General features: G+C 37.0%; 1 protein-coding gene across 9 annotated transcripts in view; it reads left to right on the forward strand.

Moving 5' to 3' along the window:
• The window catches only part of Pum2 (pumilio RNA binding family member 2), an 82,016-nt gene that overhangs the window by 12,666 nt on the left and 49,749 nt on the right, over positions 1-19,601 (forward strand). For 8 of the 9 annotated variants that reach the window (XM_059248618.1, XM_059248621.1, XM_059248622.1 and 5 more), the window contains exons 2-5: positions 5,010-5,078; positions 12,954-13,062; positions 17,592-17,779; positions 18,548-18,714. In XM_059248618.1, coding sequence (XP_059104601.1) covers positions 5,028-5,078; positions 12,954-13,062; positions 17,592-17,779; positions 18,548-18,714 — 515 coding nt within the window. In that variant the 5' untranslated portion in view covers positions 5,010-5,027. Of the gene's footprint in view, positions 1-5,009; positions 5,079-6,017; positions 6,143-12,953; positions 13,063-17,591; positions 17,780-18,547; positions 18,715-19,601 lie in introns of those variants that run through there. The other variant, XM_059248625.1, reaches the window with a different exon arrangement.

Consider the following 19,601-nt stretch of genomic DNA (forward strand, 5'->3'; position numbering starts at 1 on the left):
AAAGGCTTGTGACACTGTCAGACTTGAGAAAGGATTTATAATTTAACTCAAAGTGTAAAGTACAGTCCACCATAATACTGGAGGAGTCAAAGCAACAGAGCTTTGTTCTCACAGAGCAGCTGTTCTCATGATGCCCACAATCAGGAAGCAGATAAAGAGATTCTAGTGCTTAGCTCCCTTGCTCCATTTTCTGTAGTTCAGGATCAAAGTCAGTCACACTTGAATTAATGCAATCAAGATAATCCCCCATATGTATTCTAGAGTCTGTCAAGTTGACAATACTAATCGTCAGATTCACTTATAGCATGTTTTTTTTTTCATCTCGCACAGTTGATAGTTTAAGTTATCGTCTAATTCTGTCATGAGTTATCTTGATGTTGATTGATTGTTATGAACATGTTATGTCAGAAACACAGAAAAGCATGTTTGTGTCTTTCCAGTTTCAGGCATTATTTAACAGTAAATTCACAGCATGAGGGCTTTTAATGGCAGCAGTTTGCCAGATATCCCTGCTTTCCTTGATGGCTCTGGCTAAGGTGAACACATTCTTTTATTACAATCTTATTTATTCTCATTAATTGTCTATACATCTATACTTATGTATATATGTAGGTTACAGAATAGCTGCAAAGAAAGGTTAAAGAGGCAAACAAAGAGTTTCAAGGAAAGAGGCCTGAGAGGCTAAACATGATAGGATTGCCAGAGTCCGCTGATAAGTTAATAACCACAGTTGGAGAAAGTGCTGGCTGCTAGTTGCAGTCAGGCTGCAAGGTCAGAACGAGCTGCAGGAGTAAGGTAAACAAAGCTAAGGGCAGGATTGGGTCTAGATAAATGTACAGGCAGGTGAGTGAGTGGCAGGTCCAGACTGATAGGAAGATGGCAGACCTTGTCAACAGAGGGGCAGAACCAAGCTGAAGCCCTAGGAAAATGGAAGGTTCTCTGCCTGTTGGTCTCAGTGCCTGTCTGTCTCTGTCTCTCTCTGTCACACACACGCACGCATGCATGCACGCACGCACCATTGGGAGATTGCGATCACAGTGCTAGGTGTTTGTTTCTTTATCGTGTCCAGGTGAGGCAGTTAGACAGACTCTTGTCTTGGTCTGATAGATCAGATAAATTTTTGGCTTTGCCTTTCTTGATGTGGTTTTAATAAACCCATGTGCCCTTACAGTTGGAATCACCCAGATAAATGAATAAGGTGTTACTCTCTGTACTCCTGGACTAAGTCATTTATTAGTTTGCCATGTGGGTGGTGCTGGACAGATGGTACCTTTTATATGTCTACCTGGCACACAGTGCTTCAAAATGGAGTCAAAAGCTGATTGTGGTGGAGCTGGGCATGGTCTCTCAGTACTTGGGAGGCAGATCTCTGAGTTTCAGGCCAGTCAGGGCTATACAGTCAAACCCTGTCTCTACAAACCAAAAGCTGTTTTTGATATAGAGTCTCTTAAGGCCAAGCACAGTGTGAAAACTGATTTGTTTTGTTTCTTTATTTTTGTTTTTCGAGACAGGGTTTTGCCTTGTAGCTTTGGATCCTGTCCTGGAACTCACTCTGTAGACCATGCTGACCTTGAACTCAAAGAGATCTGCCTAGCTCTGCCTCCTGAGTGCTGGGACTAAAGGCATGCCACAACCACCTGGCTCAAAAACTGATTTTTTTTTTTTTTTTTTTTTTTTTTTTTTTTTTGGTTTTTCAAGACAGGGTTTGTCTGTGTAGCTTTGCGCCTTTCCTGGGACTCAACTTGGTAGCCTAGGCTGGCCTCGAACTCACAGAGATCCACCTGGCTCTGCCTCCCGAGTGCTGGGATTAAAGGCGTGCGCCACCACCGCCTGGTCAAAAACTGATTTTTAAAAAAACAATACAGAGCAACATAGGTCAGGGCACAGCCTGATTTCAGCACTTGTCTTTAATTGTTGATTTTTCTTATTCATTTTTTAGTTTCTTCATAGGCCTAATAGTGTGGATTTCAGACTTTATGCTTGATATGTTGAGAATTAGATTCTGTTGTGGAAAATGTTGGGTTTTATTTTGAATGTAACTCAGTCTAAATTCCTATGATTTTTGTGGTCAGTTGCAGAAATTTGCTTAATTCTTATATCCTTAATTGGCCCTCTTAGAATGGATTCTGCTTCAGGGTCATCTACATATGTATTTTAATTTAAATGCAGAGTTTGTGTTCTTTCTGTGATTCCTCCCCTTTTACAGCAGCTCTGGTTGCTCCAAACTGTTGTTATTTAGTTCATTAGGACTTATGAGAGTGGGGTTTGCTGTAGGCGTTTTAAAGCCCATCTTGCTTATCTTTGGACAAAACCAGCAAGCAAAAGAAACTATTGGAAGGAAAAACAATAAAACTCTACTCTGGATCTTTCTTTTGAGTGTAGGCTCTCAGTTTTTTTCTATTACCTGTAAATTTTTTTTTTTTTTTTTTAGTCTGGAGTTAATATTAATAGTAGAAAGGTTTGGGTCTGATTGAAGTTAACTTCTTCCTTACTAGGAAACATGAGATCCACTAAACTGACAAGTAGGATCATGTTTATTTCTTTTTCTCTGTAATTTTTTTTAAGTAATCATAGTAAAAGCTTATTGAATTAATGAGATGAATGAAATATTCACTTAGTAAGAACTCTTTATGAATATAGTGTTTCTACTGAGTCAAAAAGCTAGATCTATATGTTGTTATTCTACTTTGGTAATTTGTCTATTTTGTGTGTGCTGGAGCATTTCATGTAGTGGGCTATCAGGAGGCCAGAAGCGGATATTGGATCCTCTGGAGCTGCAGATCTAGGTGATTGTGAGCTGCCTGATGCAGGTGCTGGGAACATTCAGTTCTGGTCCTCTAACTTGAACTGCTGGGCCATCTTTTCAGCCCCTGAAGCTCTTTTACTAGCTGACTTGAATGCTTACCTACCAACCACTACTGTCTGATTTAGTATCCACAGCAAATCTTTGTGGCAGCTCTTCATGTCAGAATATAGAGAAGAAACGTCAGTTTGTCCAGAGTTCTACAACTACCTGATATCTGAACTATAGTTTGTTTTATTTATTGCTGCTTGGTTCTGGAAACCTGACTGGGGCAATGTGGGAATAAAGAAACTACACATGCAGCCCACCTCTGTTGGTTCTAACAGGGCATCTACTAGAACCCTGGGAAGTTGCCCTGTTTATTATGTACAGCCCAAGGAGGAAGGGCTAGCTAGCTTCAGGAGGGCTCCGTAGGGAAGCAGTCACCTGAGAGGAGGAAGCTCTGGCTAGTTTGTTTGTGTACATACTAGTCAGTGTTTGTAAACACTGAAACTCGGACCAGAAGAAGCTTAGCTAGCCATTATCATGGTTCTGAGGAGTTGGGAGTCCATGACATTGCTGTGCCCATGCCAGCAATACACGTTGACTCAGCACTTCATCAGCTCCTCACAACTATTTAGTGGGGATCAGAGGACAACCCGAAGGAGTCCTTTCCTTCTATCCTGTAGGTCCAGGCTTGGTGGCAGGCTTCTTCACCAGCTAAGATATCTCTTTGTAAGCCACATAAACGAGTTTGAGCTTTATTTTCAGGGATGAAAATACAGGAGTCACATGATCAGAGTAGTTTCAGAAAGATTATTTGGAGATTAGATTGCAGAATAGAAAGATAAGGTTGCAGGGTTTTGGATAAAAGGTGATATTCTCAACTAGGGAGCTGGAAAACAGATTGAGAAGCAGGTAAGATTGCTTTAACTGGACTTGGTAAAAGATGAAAATGGGTGTAAGAAAAGAAGTAAAGGAGAGCAAAATGAAAACTTTCTGTGGTCCATTCAAGGAAATACAGAGAAGGAGATAACTAGGGGCTTTGGAGATCAGAGGTTTAGTTTATAAATACAAATTTGGTGGGTATGTTATCCACCTCATCTAGATAGCTCTCAAAGCATGATGAACAGAGATTGTTCACAGTACAGGACGGAAAAGGGTGCCTTCTACAGAACAACAAGGAATGCTAAGATATAAGAGATGTGGGTGGGGGGAAAATGGGAATCCATGAAGTAGTAACTAGAAACCTAGGAAAGCAAACCTAATTATCATAGGCACAGGGTAAGACAGCAGCATTTCAGGAAGGAGTGTAGTTAGTGCTTTCAGTGTGTCAAACCCCAGAGGTTTTGGAAGAAGAGAATGATGGTGTGTGGGGGTGGGAAGGATAGTAGGATTTTCCAGTTGAATTTCAAAGCTGTAAGTTTGGAGAAGCTTTGCATGCTTTGTTTTTTCTTTAGTTTCTAGTTGGAGGAGGCAGGGGACCAATAACAACACATACATTATCACATGACAAAATGATCAGCCCTTAAGAATGGAAGGGCTGGGCTGGAGAGATGGCTCAGAGGTTAAGAGCACTGACTGCTCTTCCAGAGGTCCTGAGTTCAATTCCCAGCACCCACATGGTGGCTCACAACCATCTGTAATGAGATCTGGCGCCCTCTTCTGTATACATAATTAATAAATAAACCTTAAAAAAAAAAAAGAATGGAAGGGCTGAGAAGTGCTTTCTTGAGGAAACCACAACAAATACTGTAGTTAACTCACTGGAATGTTTTCACTTGAAAAGTGAATCTCTATTTAATTGATTATTTTGCTAAATATTTACAGTGAAAAAATTTTACATTGGATGAGATTTACAAATAAATGGTGAGGATTTTTCAAAAATCCTAACAATCTTAAGTAATATAAAACTATTGTACAGCAGTAATTATAACACTAAAAAGAGAAATGCTTTAATGCTTGAACTCACCTTGTTTTTTGTTTTTAAACTTCGTTTTCTATTGTTGCACAAGAACGTGTAGTGATCTGTTAGTACACAGAATTACTTTAAACACTCATCCATTTTAGTGTAGTTTGATCTCATGTAATTTATTTGGGAAAACTATTTTCATAGAGACACCTGTTCTTGTGTGTTTTGGAATGCAGTCGTGTTAGTTAATACCCATACACTATAATTAATGCTTTGTTAAATTCCTGCTGACTTTCAGTTTTTCTTATTTACCAGGCTTGATCTGTGGATGAAATGAATCATGATTTTCAAGCTCTTGCATTAGAATCTCGGGGAATGGGAGAGGTAAGAACTCATCAATACTAAAAACTTATCTTTGACTTTAATCTTTGAATCATTTAAGTTTATTTTTTAAACCATAAATGTTGGAAATAGTAGTTACAGTTTTCAGACATACAGTTTTTTTTAAACCCTTGAAATTATGTACTTGTGTAGTTGTGATTATTATTTTTTTTTGGGGGGTTGCTTATTTTGTAACTTAACTCCAGTAAGTAATTATTAGTGTGCTTATTTGTGTTGAGGTGATTTTGATTGGCTTGGTTAAATAATGTCTTAATATTTTGGTAATGAACCGTATAATTAGAATTAGCTCTGTTGAAAAGAATACATCCTATTCTACCATTTTATATATGTATGCTGTTTGCTTTAGCTATGCTTGATTGTTACTATTCTTTCCCCCCAAATCTCTCTTGTTCACCGAAGATATTTGCTTAATAAACTTCTAATCCTGTGCAAGACTCGACTGAAAACACAATATCTAGTGTCCCATTGCTGTCTGCATTAGAATTAATTACTTCCTCATCTGACTTCTCATTTAGTTCTTTATAAATATTTTCATTGTGTTACTGATTACAGTTTGTTTTGTATTTGTCTCCTATAAATTGCTAGCTTTGAATGCTTAGCATATTAGGTACTCTACAATTTTGAATGGGTGTTATCTTTTCTATTAATCTGTGGTTTTCTTTGGGTCACCTACTTAACCATACCATTACATATTTTAAGGCATCTAAAATACTTAGTTTTCCATATTCCTATTGAACTTTTGAAAACTTCGATGATAAAAACTCCTGTGGACATAGCTTTGTTGTGTTCTACTTTGATAGTAGAAAATAACAGTAAACAGACCTAAGATGTGTAATTAATTGCTTGCTCCTGGAGATTATTTTACTTTAGTAGATTAGAGACCTTCATGAGACTCACTCCATCCAATGCTGTGCTCTTCAGATGCAGAAAGAGAGTCCAGTCACTCCTTTGGGCCACAAGAGGGCACCCTGCAGCTAGCTAACCCTCCCTTTCTTCAGAACAGCGTTTTCCAAAGAGTTTGTCATTTTCAGAGGACTGATTTAAGGGTGAGTTAAGGTGCTTAAGCTAAGTATTGCCAAAATAAATTTGTTAGTTCAGTACATAAGGTAAAATCTAATCGGGGCCCTAAGAAATTTGAGAGAGGGAATACTTTTTTGCTCTTAAAAGAAAGCCTAGCCGGGCGGTGGTGGCACACGCCTTTAATCCCAGCATTCGGGAGGCAGAGCCAGGTGGATCTCTGTGAGTTCGAGGCCTGCCTGGGCTACCAAGTGAGTTCCAGGAAAAGGCGCAAAGCTACACAGAGAAACCCTGTCTCGAAAAACCAAAAAAAAAAAAAAAAAAAGAAAGAAAGCCTATATCTTGTAGCATAATGGCTGTTGAGGCATTATTTACCCTCAAGTAGACTAAACAGACAGTTGAAAGGGCTTTGTTTTTTACCTGCCACTTGTTTTCTTTGTTTTTAGAAAGTAGAGTAGCATATCTTAGCAGCAGATCTGGGAGCACTGAAGAACATGCCTGTCATTCTAGCGTTCGTGGGCCAAGGCAGTCAAGTCTTGAGCTCAAGGCAAGTTTAGGTTACTGTAGGAAGACCCTATCTTAAAATATTTAGAATAACCTGGTGGTGGTGGTGTACACCTTTAATTCCAGCACTTGGGAGTCAAGGGCAGGCGGATTTCAGTGAATTCAGGGCCAGCCTGGTCTACAGAGTGAGTTTCAGGACAGGCAAGACTGTTACACAGCGAAACCCTGTCTCGAAAAACCAATATATAAATAAAATAATGCATTCCTGAAGTGTTTCTGTCTTTTGTCTTTGACAGACTTGAACTTGATTTTTGTAAAAGTGAGTGAGAACCCTACATTAATTCTAGGTTCAGTTCTTGCATGTGTTTAGAGATTTATGTACAAATTAACTCTTCTTTTTGAAAATAACATTTGATAAAGCTAAATATACCTTTGGTTAACAATTATGGTCAGAAGCAGTGGTTGAATTAGTTGTCTATGGATAGACAAGGTTTTAATGGATTAGTTGCGTTGAATAGTTAAATAAAATAAGCTGAAATCCGTTTTTTATGAGTAGACACATTAGATGTGCACAACCAGAGTGCTGTGGGGCCTTAATTTCCTGCTGTCTGGATGGCTGCAGGCCAGTTTTGTCAGTGATCTTCACCCAGTAAAAATACAGTTTTAAATGAGCAGGTTTTGCCTTTTTTTTTTTTTTTTTTTAAACAGCTTACCAGTTAATATTGTTACCTCTAAGAGATAGCTAAGAAACCTCAAATTTCTGTCTCTGGGTTCTCTCCCACAAGCCTTTCTATCTTTCCTCATCTCACAGGCAGCAGGGAACCTTCTGGGATTTCCTTCTTTGCCTGTCTCTCTCTCACCAGTCTTCTCCTCCTTTACTGACAGGTGAGGTGTTTGTTTTATTCCAGAATTCATTCATTGGAATAAATTAAAGCAGCCTGTATTCTCTGGCTCTTGAATTTTCTAAAGTTGCTGTCACGTTGGTTTTGTATTGTTAAAAAAAATATATATATATATCCCCCTGTTCTTTCCTTTTAAAGAAAATTTTGCTTATTGGGTCTGAACTGTTATAAATCTCTAATGTATGGAGAATTGTGTTTACTTCTAGGATTCATTTTAAATGTATGTTTTTTTTTTTTTATATTTCTTGATGGGTTTGTTGAGCTATCATCAGGAGGTCATTCACCCAAAGATAGAAATGAATCTGTATTTATCTATTCATAAACTCACTCTTTTCCCTCTCAGTACCATGCTTTTGTCAAAAGACCTACTGATTTCCATTGTATCATGTGGCTTACAACCAGTACGGGCCATAGGAAGGGGTATTTGACTTTATTAACGGGTATAGAGATGTAGTATTTTCATCAAGTACACTAAGAGGCACATGCCTGTTAACTGTTACCAGTTTATTAGGGTGCATGTAGCTGGCTCTTGTTTAATTTTCAAATAACAGAATAAAGGGACCTTGCCCAAAATTTTTTGAGGAAACGAAAATTTAAGATTACTGAGTTAATGAGTTTTATTTGGGGGGTAGTTTCATAACTTAGTGTGGTAAATAAATTCTCCTATTTTGGCACAGTAATTTAGGAAAATACTGTGTTTTAAAATTTAAAATTTGTGTTTTAAAATCTCAAGTAGAGAGAGCCTGGCATGGTAATTAACACCCTTAATACTAGCACTCGGGAGGCAGAAGCAGGTGGGTCTTTGTGCTTGCCGCTCTACATAGTGAGTTCCAGCTAGCTAAAACTACGAAATAACATCCTGTCTTAAAAACAAAATCTTATGTAGAGTAATAGAGTAGAAAATGTATATGTAGAGTAATAGAGTAGAAAATGTATCGGGGAGACTAAAGAAACCTCCATTTTTGCAAAAGTTTCACTAAGCTATACAATTAATGCTGAATTCTTTGAAAACAGAATTAAGACTTAACTCAAAAAACTCTTACTGATCTGAGTTGTTACGGATAAATGGAATCAAACAGCTTTACTATCCAGACATATTGGCACATGCCTTAAATCCCAGCAATCAGGAGTTAAGAGGCAGGGGGATCTCTTGAGTTCCAGGCCAATGTGGGTTACATGGCGCCAGGACTACACCGAGACCCTGTTTCAAAAAATAAAAACTGTGAAGAAAATCAGCTGTTTCAGATAGTGATTAGAGGATTGCAGTATATTTAAAAAATCACTGTCTCAACTATTCTTAGTTAAGAATATCAGTAATCTTAAACTTTTGATTTACCTAGTAATAAAAACGAAAATTCCTAGAAATACTTATGAATTACACTAAGATTGAGAAAAAAAACTATTTTCTATAGTAGTTAAATGTAAAGAGAAAAGCCTTACAACGAAACCAAAGGATTTAAATCCCAGTGGTGCTCTTTACAAGCTGTATATGTAAACTTTGGGCATTTGAACTTCTGGCTGTGTTTCCTTATGCAGAAAGACTACATTAGACAACTATGCTTAGTTAATAAGTAGGGTTTCATCTCTCTGAAATACTTAAACGAACACAAGAAAGAAGAAATGAAATGGCTAGAGATAAAATCTTGGTAAAGAGATACAGTTCTTTGTATCTAATTAAATGACCTATATACTTTGGCTATGAAAGGGTTCCTAGTATTACTCCTAGGTGCTAGATGATGCATTAAACAGTCTCTTGGTCTTTCATTGTAGTCTCAATCTAATAACAGGTTTATTATATTTTCTTTACAAATAAAAAAATTGAAAAGCTGAAAATTGTTACTATCTTTTATTTACAGAAAAGATTAAAGACTAGGAAAGCACCATTTTAGGGTTTTGGGAAATTACATCGTGGTTTCTTTTTTGTTGCTGTTCTCTACAACTTCATCTTTGTGTGTGTGTGTGTGTGTGTGTGTGTGTGTGTGTGTGTGTGTGAACTTACTTGTATTACAAGTAGAGTGATTTTATACCTTAATTTTTTTCCTGAGTAGTTCAGTTATGATCTGTTGTCGCAACATCCCTTTTCTTGAAAGTATCTGAGTTCAGAGATAAGCTATATGAACTTAGTTTTAGACAATAATGTTAATTGGCTAACTTGAGATTTTTGCTCAACAGTTTATAGAAGAAAAGTGTGATGCATAAGTGTGCCTCAAATGCTGGAGCAGGAATTTGGTTGATTTGTTTATAAGGCAGTGTGGATAGGGTTCTTACGTATTTCTTCACAGTGAGAGGGAAGCCATAAATTTTTTCTGGAGGAAAAAAATTCTGTTAGTCATATCTGAGTTTTGAGGTTGGAGACAAGAAACATTGAGTGTCCCAACCATGGTGTAGACTCAGAGGTTTGTGAGTTAGGGAGTGATAATAGGTGAAATATGTTTTAGATTTTAAGGTTTCTTAGCCTTGTTTTCTATAATATGAATCCTTGTTTACACTTAGAATTCTTGGAGACAGTCTTTGTCTCAATTCATGTAATCTCTCCATTTTTGTTGAACTTTTTGCCCTTGAGTAGTTGCCTTCACCTGTGGTTAGTCCATTTTAACCTCTGGGTCACAAACTAGGAAGAGTACTTCAAGTACTGTTTAAATTGTCACAGAAGGCATTCTCTAAGGAGCAAGGTAGATGGCTGAGGAGGTAAGAGGGTTTGCTTTGCAAGCCTGAAAACCTGAGTTCAGATCCCTATCACCTATGTAAAAAGCCATGATTGCCTATAACTCTAGACTTGGGAAGATCTCAGTAGCTCCCTCTGGGCCAGCCTAGCCAAAAAGTGAGTTTTCAGTGTGGCGATAGTCCTTGTCTCAAGGCAAAAAGACAGAGAGCCATAGATAGACAAAGACACATCTTGCTCTGGCCTCCAAACACACTGATGTGTATGCACTGCATACAGCATACGCACACTCAACTAAAAATACTTTTTAAAAAAAATAAAAAGTATTTCTAGAGTGTACTGAAGATTTTTGGTAGAAGTGTTACTTTTAGCTAAATTATTTCCTTGGGTATCCAGTGCCTTATACAGGTTTGCAAAATCAATACAGTTTTTCTTAGCAGTGATGGGCAAAATTGGCATTGAATATTTGACAAGGGGTTTTCCCCACTACTTAAGCAGTATATTTTCTAGAAATTTCATTTTTTTGTAGTGCTGAGGATGGAACCCAGAGCTTTATGTATGCGAGGCAGGTGCCGCTTTACCACTGCTCATCCCTAGTCCTGCACTTTGCAGGTTAAAGCAGTGGGCTATGACGGCACTCGGAATATTATCTCAAAGAATGGACTAGTCTTCTCAGTAGAACACTGTATTTCTCCTCTCTCAGAAGATGAATGCTTTAGCTGCTTCTGTTAGTGCTTCTGGTGGTTATTTATCTTATTTCAATATATAAAATAGATGTTTTATACTTACTGGAGTCTTTGTCAGCAGAGACTATTCTTTAAAATGTCTATACTTTAATCAAGACATGTCATTTAGAAAGAGCCTAACTTGTAAAAGCTGGACTTAAAAAAGAAAGTTGGTTTCTTTAAAATTATAAATTTTTATTTTATAGAAGATCTGTAGGCCAGGCATAGTGGCGCATGCTTTTAATCTTAGCACTGGGGAGGCAGAGGCAGTTGAGTGTCTGTAAGTTCAAGGCCAGCCTGGTCTACAAATGAGTTCCAGGACAGCCAGGGCTGTTCTACAGAAAAACCCTGTCTCAGGAAAAAAAACAAAAAAATCTGTAAATTAGGAACATGTTCTTCTCCATTCAACACTACTTCTCAGTTTGATTAATAACACTCTCATTTATTGTGTAAGTTTTTATGCATTTTCCACCATTTGTAATCAACTCCTTTTGATCTTCTAAAATGTCTTCTGAGATCCATTTCTCAGCTCTTTTCTACCAGTACCCTCTTTCAGTTCTTACTGTCTTGGCCTTGTGATTTCCTTAAACTAGTTTCCTTGCTTCTAGTTCCCCATTCTATCAGTTTTACAACTGAACTACTGTTGCTAACCTGTCTTGATTTCTTATTCCTTTAGTAAAACTTTCAGTTTCTTTTAACATGGGTCCTCATGATCAACCTGGTGAGCTTTACCAGTGTCAAATTTGGATCTTCTTATATCTTCTATATGTATAACACTGCATTTTCTTAAGTTTTGCTTTTGTTCATGGTTTCATGTTTCATTTATGCTTATTGTATTTCTCACCTTGCAACTCACCCTTCCTGAAAATATACACTACATTGTCTTTCAGACCCTAAATCGGGTATTACTGAGTTATGTTTTATTTCATTGTGTTTGTAAGTTCTCTGAAGATGAGGTCACCATGCCTTTAAAGAGGCAAACACAGGTAACTAGTGTGATCAATGTAGTACTAGAAGTGTATACAGGTTTGATTATTATGAGTGCTGAATAACTTGGCATTTAATAGGATGAAAATAATGTCTTATGAATGCTTACTTAAAATGCCAAATGTATATCTAAGAAAACAATCTATTCAAGCAAACATAATTCTACTTCCAAGTGTCAGGGATAGAAAGAGTAAGTTAATGGTCCTACTGACTGTAATTTTCACATGTTACCATGTAGAGTAGAGCATAAGATCATAAGATTATTACCTCAAAAATACTGTTAGAGTTTTTCTTTCTGTGTATTCTGTTATTGATGCTTTCTGATTTGGGCTTGACATATTGGTGCTATTTAAGAGCTAGTAAGAGTTGTGAGGTTTACTGCTGGTGAATAACTGAAGAACCACCCCCCCCCCCCCAAAAAAAAAAAAACTTTGCGTTCTGGAAGTTTGAGAGCTTGTTCACTGGCAGCTTTTAGAAGTGAAAGAAAATTTTTAGTAATTTCTTTGGGCATTTTTATTATCTTTAACAGGAAATTTAGTAAGTCTTTTAAAGAGAGTTTATATATAAAGAAAATTATGAGGCTGCTGGAGACATGGCTTAGTGGTTGAAAGCACTTGTTGCTCTTTCAGAGAACTTGAGCTCGCTTCTTAGCATTCACATGGTGGCACACTGCCATCTATAACTCCAGTCTAAGGGGATCTGATACCCTCCTCAGACCTCCTCGGGCACTAGGAACCCATGTGGTATGCGTGCATACATACAGGCAGAAGTCACACAAAGTGAAAAAATCTAATGAAAATTTAAAAAAAAAGAAAATCAGGATATAACAGATGTTTGAAACTAGTAATAAAGTTAAAGACCTAGAATTATCAGAGCCAGTGCATAAATGAGGAGTTACGTTGCCTTTCAGTGAGACAGCTTGGTAAACAGAGTACTTGAAGGCTAACATGTACATATGAGTGATATGTTTGCAGTTCATTATATACTTACTCTTTGCAAATTGTATGACATTATAAAAGGTTTGTTTGTTGTTGTTGTTTTTTTTTTTCCTTTCAAATAGCTTTTGCCTACCAAAAAGTTTTGGGAACCTGATGATTCAACAAAAGATGGACAAAAAGGCATATTTCTTGCGGATGATGAATGGAGAGAGACTGCATGGGGAACTTCTCGTAAGTTATTAGTGTTTGGGTGAAAATTAGGAATAAATTCAGTGTTTTTTTTTTTAAACCCTGCCTATCCTTAAACAAATTTAGGGGGAAAATTTGTGATACCTTTGTTGAAGCTTATAGTTCGGATTTCTTTCTTTTTCTTTTTTGGTTTTTCGAGACAGGGTTTCTCTGTGTAGCTTTGTGCCTTACCTGGAACTCACTTGGTAGCCCAAGCTGGCCTTGAACTCTCAGAGATCCGCCTGGCTCTGCCTCCCAAGTGCTGGGATTAAAGGCGTGCACCACCACCGCCCGGCCTTCTTTTTTTTTTTTTTTTGTGAGGTTTTTTTTGAGATGGGATTTCTCTGTATAGCCACGGCTCTCATAGACCACGCTGGCCTTGAACTGAAGAGATCCACTCCCTCTGCTTCTGCAGTGCTGGGATTAAAGGTGTCTTCCACCATGGTCTGGCTTTAGTTTAGATTTCTTTTTTTTTTTTTTTTTTTTTTTTTTTTAAAGATTTATTTATTTATTATCTATACAGAAGAGGGCGCCAGATCTCATTACAGATGGTTGTCAGCCACCATGTGGGTGCTGGGAATTGAACTCAGGACCTCTGGAAGAGCAGTCGGTGCTCTTAACCTCTGAGCCATCTCTCCAGCCCCTAGTTTAGATTTCTTAACAGTAGTTAGCTCTTACCTGACAATACACTTTATTGATTAGATAGATACATTTACCACATGATTTTAATAATCTTTTTGTTTCCTGAATTAACTCTAATGATAGAATTATGAAAACTACCAAACTAGAAGATACACTAACTTACTAGAATTTTCTGTCTTAAATTTTTATTGAGTGACAGTGACCTTAGTCTAGCTTGTAAAACATTAGCCACATTCAGAAATCATGTAAATTGGTAATACAGACCCAGACCTCCTAGAAACAGAACAGGTAGACATACTTTAGATTACCATTAAGTAGTGAAGAGTGTAGCTGAAGTTTTCCTGTGTACCACCCAGGCTGCAGCCACTCAGACCCAAGTAAACACACAGAGGCTTATATTAATTAAAACTTCTCAGCTCAGGCTAACTACTGACTAGCTCTTACACTTAAACTCGGCCCATTTCTGTTAATCTATAATGTCGCCACATTTTCAGTGGCTTTACCATTACATGCTGCTCCTGGATGGTGGGCTGCCATCTCCTGACTCAGCCTTCCTCTTCCCAGAATTTTCCTCGTCTGCTTATCCTGCCTATACTTGCTGTCTTGCTTCTGGTCAATCATTGTTTTATTAAACCAGTGTACAGAAGCATTATCCCACAGCAGAGGAGAAAGTTAGACCCAAGAAACTGATTGGTTTTTGTTTTTGTTTTCTTTTGTTTTTTTTTAAGACAGGGTTTCTCTGTGTAGCTTTGAGGCCTGTCCTAGAACTCACTCTGAAGCCCAGGCTGGCCTCGAACTCACAGAGGTCCACCTGCCTCTGCCTCCCAAGTGCTGGGATTAAAGGCATGCACCACCCACCGCCAGCCAGGCCAGTTTAAAGCTTTTTGTTACCATGTAAAGTAAATACTCCAAAGTTAAAATCCTAAAGGAAAGGGAGTTGTAGAAAATTCATAGATCAAAAATTTTATTAGCAGCTAGTTTTGGCTTATATTTTTATTAGATTACAATATTTGAAATTTTCTTTGTTCAGCCAATATATGACAGCTAATGTGCCAGATTTGGAGATTAGAAAGATAAGATTCACTCCCTTGAATATTTTTCTTGTAGTATAATTGAGCTATATTAGAATAAATGCACAGTTTAAAACATGAAGTTTGTGCTGGGGCTCACATTCCCTATAAGTAGCACATCCTTTACATAGGAGAACAGTTGTTTAATAACTTGATTGGAAAATGTGTTATAAAAGTTGAAAGTTGTGATGGAGACAAGCAGAACTCTGAGATAAGGCCATTAGTGAGAACCGAACTTGGAGGGGTGCAGGCTGGGCAAAGGGTTAAGAGCCTGTGCCAATTTTGTGGGGAACCTGAGTTTGCTTCTTATCACCCACGTCAGGTGGCTTACTACTGCCAGTAACTCCAGCTTCTAGGGATGTGGCTTCCTCTTCTCATCTCTTTAGGCATTTCACTGATGTGTGTTTGCTACACACATAAAATTTAAAATAAAAAAACAGAATTTTTTTTAATTGAATGGGTAATTACTAGGTTACATTTTTAAGATGAATGACAGAAAATATAAGTTTTTTTGGTTTTTCGAGACAGTGTTTCTCTGTGTAGCATTGCGTCTTTCATGGAACTCGCTTTAAGTTTTATAATGGAGGTCAGTTCATGAGTCTTTCTTCCTAACTTTAGCTGTGTAGGTAAAAATTTTAATGAGTATTCGTTTTACTAGAAATCATGAGGAAATTTGAAATAAATGGAATTTTGTTTACTTAACAAGTATATATTGAATGACAGATATTGAAGGCCAGCCTAGTCCACATACTGAGTTCTGCACCCATCAAAAGACTACATACTGAGATCCTGTATCCAAAAAAGAAAGAAAATTCTTGGGCCAGTGAGATGGGCCAAAGCACTTTCTATACAAGCCTGGGGACATGAGTTATATCCCCAGAAGTCATGTCAGAGTGGAAGGAGAGAACAGTCCTGATTGTCCTCTGACTTCTGCGTATGTTCCATGGCACATGTACATACACATAGTAATAGTTAAATTTTTTCCACTGCTGTGAGAGGCTTAATATGTATTACTTCCTTGAGGCTAAAGTAGTTATGATAGTTACATTCTCTTAGCATGTTTGGAACATACTACTGATTCTGTAAGTAAAGGACTCTCCTCCTTCATTGTCCCACTTTGTAAGTCTATTCTTCATATACAAGTTAAATATTTCCTTTTGGATTCACCTTAAGACTGGGAAGAATCAATTGCCCATGCCTTATATTCCTGTAATATTCTGGATTATTTTAGGGACTTTATCCTCTTATGATTGCTCTCTATTAAATGTAACCCTGGGTTGGCCTGGAACTCACTGTATAGTAGAGATTAACCTTGAAATTCTGATAGTCCTGCTTCTACTTCCAAGTGCTGGGGTCACAGCTGTGCACCACTATGTGCATCTTACACAGTGTTAAAGACCAAACTCAGTCTTACGCATGCTAGGCAATCACTACCAGTTAAGCTACATCCCCAGACTCTATACTCATTCTTTTTGAGGGTAAGGATTGTATGCTGGCTAGTTTTATGTCAACTCGACACAAAATGAGACATTGAGAAAATGTCTCCATAAGATCCAACTGATCTTAATTAGTGATTGATGGGGGAAGGATCCAGCCCATAGTGGGTGGTGCCATCCCTTGGCTGGTGGTCCTGAGTTCTATAAGAAAGCAGGTTGAGCAAGCCTCGAGCAAAACAGCACTCCTCCATGGCCTCTGCATCAGCTCCTGTCCCCAGGTTCCTGCCCTCACTGCTTTTGATATATTTTTACATGGAACTGTGATTGAAATGAACCCTTTCCTCCCCAAATTGCCTTTGGTCGTGATTTTTCATCACAGCAGTAGTAATTCTAAAATAGTAATTCTAACTAAGTCAGGTTGTCTTGTTTGTTCTTGGGTTCTTTCCCCATTGTATCATAATGCCTATCATGATTCACAGTATACTAGTATTTAAACTGTGAAGGTAATTGATTAAAGGAAAAGATATAATGACAAATCTTTTACGGATACAAGTGGGAGGTAGAAGAGTCTTATTTGAATGCTGCCTCTAATTTGTTGATTGTATTTAAATTATGCTAGCTCTCATGTTAAAAATTGCTTTTTGTTTTCAACAGGCATGTTGGAGGTATAATTTTCTAAAATTAAAGAAACTAGAAAGTATTTATCTGATACTTGGGTTTTTCACCGTGAACATAAAATTCTGGGATTCGGTTTTCTAATCAGATTGGTATTTATTATGTTAATAACTGTGTTCTGGGTCTGTGTGATATATAACTGAGCATGAGAACTGTGATCTCTTTTTTCTGTTCTTCTAGGTTTTATTCCTAATGGTTTAATATTTAAAAACAACTCAGCCATCAGAGTCATTTTTCTGCCTTAATTATATTTTTTTTTTCGTTTGACTCTTCTTTGTATAAGCTTTTATCACTAAATAAAACTCATGTAATGGTGGGAGAAACAACTCCACAAAGTTGTCTTGTGATGTCCCATCTGTATTTTAAGAAACATACTGGTTCAGCTGGTAAAGACACTTTCCACAAGCTTGACTACCTGAGTTCGATCTTTGGTACCCGTGTCAAGGTGGAGGGAGGGGACTGTCTTCAAATAATTGTCTTCTGACTTACTCACACATGCATGTGCAAACATGTACGCACATACATACACAAATAATAAAATGTATTATTTGAGAAAACACGTTCCAGTTATTCAGAATGTAAAGTTGTTTATAACAAAAATATTACACTAAAGGAAATACTGATTTTTTTTAAATTGATGTCTTAATTTATATAACTACATTTTATTTAACTTAAAAGTAAAACTATATTGTGTTTTTCTTTCAAACAGATCATTCAATGTCCCAGCCTATTATGGTACAGAGAAGATCTGGACAGAGTTTTCATGGAAACAGTGAAGTAAATGCAATTCTTTCTCCGCGCTCAGAAAGTGGAGGCCTTGGTGTGAGCATGGTAGAATATGTATTAAGTTCCTCTCCTGCTGATAAATTGGATTCTCGATTTAGGAAGGGAACTTTTGTAAGTATTTTGAACAAAGGTTTAGTATTTTCTTTTTGGTTTCATCCTTATATCTTTACTTGCAATTGTTTGTTGCAAAGGATCATTGGTAAAATTTAATATCTTCAATGACTTTGTTTGTTTTGTGGTATTTTGCTCTTTTATTTCTTCGTCTTGATATAAGATCTTACTGAATCACTTTGGCTAGCCTGGAACTCACTGTGTAGACTAGGCTGATCTTGAACTCATGGTGGTTGTCATGCCTCAGTCTCTCATGTCCTGGCATTACAGAGAGGGGCCACTGCTTCCAGCTTAATTAGCTTATCTTTCTGTCCATAGAACTGAAAGAAACTTTAAAGCTGTTTGTTCTTTGTTTTCTTCACTTAGTTCACGAAATACATGAAAGTTTAGAATAATTGCAAGTATTTACATTTTAACTGTGTTAACAAAGGTAAATCATATTTTAAAACCGTGCAAAGGTAAAATTGCTTGTTCTTGATAGTATTTTATCTGTAACTAAATCAAATCATGTATGAATTAAATATTGAATCTAATTTGTGGTGTTACTGCTTTTCCTATACCGCTATAGTTAAGGTTGACTTAGCCCTTCTGTTATAAATGTCAGGTGTACTCAGTCTTTTGGCCTTTGCTAAATTAATTCACTTTAAAAAGTAAATGATTGGTTTTTATCATTACATGCACTACAGGGTAGTTCTAGGCCACCTCTTGGTGCCCTTTTTTTTTATGTTCCATTAAGTATTGAGAATCAAACAGATTCTTTTTCCTCAGGGTACTAGAGATGCTGAAACAGATGGACCTGAGAAAGGAGATCAAAAAGGCAAGGCTTCTCCATTTGAGGAGGACCAAAACAGAGATCTTAAACAAGATGAGGAGGACTCTCAAATAAATGGCAGAGGTTTGCCAAATGGAATGGATGCCGATTGCAAAGATTTTAAGTAAGATTTCTAACTTTTTCAAGAAGAAAAACATACCTCTTTGAGGAGTTATTGCACTTATGTGATTGATTTAGATGGTTTTCCAATTTAGGGTTACTTTATTTCCTTTGTACCTTGTGTTAATCTGTATGAATATTTTTTCATAAAATTAATGATCATAAATCATTGTAAATCTTCAAAATAGTATCAAAAACAGGGTGTTATGTTGGAAGAGTAGTGTTAAAAACTGTGATTACTTTTTGTCTATTATGAACTAAATTAGAACTTTTTTCTTTGCTAATAAGTGAATTATAGTTTAATATGATTTTTTCCCCCTTCTTTCAAATTGTGCTTGAGTACCTTCCAGTAGGATTTTTCTCTTGTATTGTACTTCTCCATTTCCGGCCATTTGATTTTTTTTCATCTTGGATATATATGAGGCAAAATTAGTTTAGGAATCAGTGGTTTTTCAGAGTATATTAATTGGGCTAATACATAATTGGTTCTTCAAATAGGAAATAGTTGGCTTTTAAGCTTTGAATTCTTGAAGTTTTTTATTGTTTCTAGCAGTTAAATACATATTTTCGTTTAGTTGTTGGTTTTTAAATTAAGCACTACACACTCACCTGTATGCTAGAAAGTTGATGCTTCAGCCTGACCCCTGTAGCTTCTAGTAGTAGTTGAGCTTTACCTCACAGACCACAGGACTTTAGATAACAGCATAGTTACTTTGTGAATTTTATATTCCCACACTTACTGCCTTCATGTAATAAAGCAGAGCAATAGTCTGTTAAAGTGCCGTTTTCTTCTGTTCTTCATGCAAGAAAGCATCCAAAATCGGTAAACCTCTTTTGATAAATACATTTAATGTTCTTTATTTAGAACCTTTTACTGATTTTGTTTTTTTG

Source organism: Peromyscus eremicus, chromosome 22 (assembly GCF_949786415.1).
Source record: "Peromyscus eremicus chromosome 22, PerEre_H2_v1, whole genome shotgun sequence".
Classification (NCBI taxonomy): domain Eukaryota; kingdom Metazoa; phylum Chordata; class Mammalia; order Rodentia; family Cricetidae; genus Peromyscus; species Peromyscus eremicus.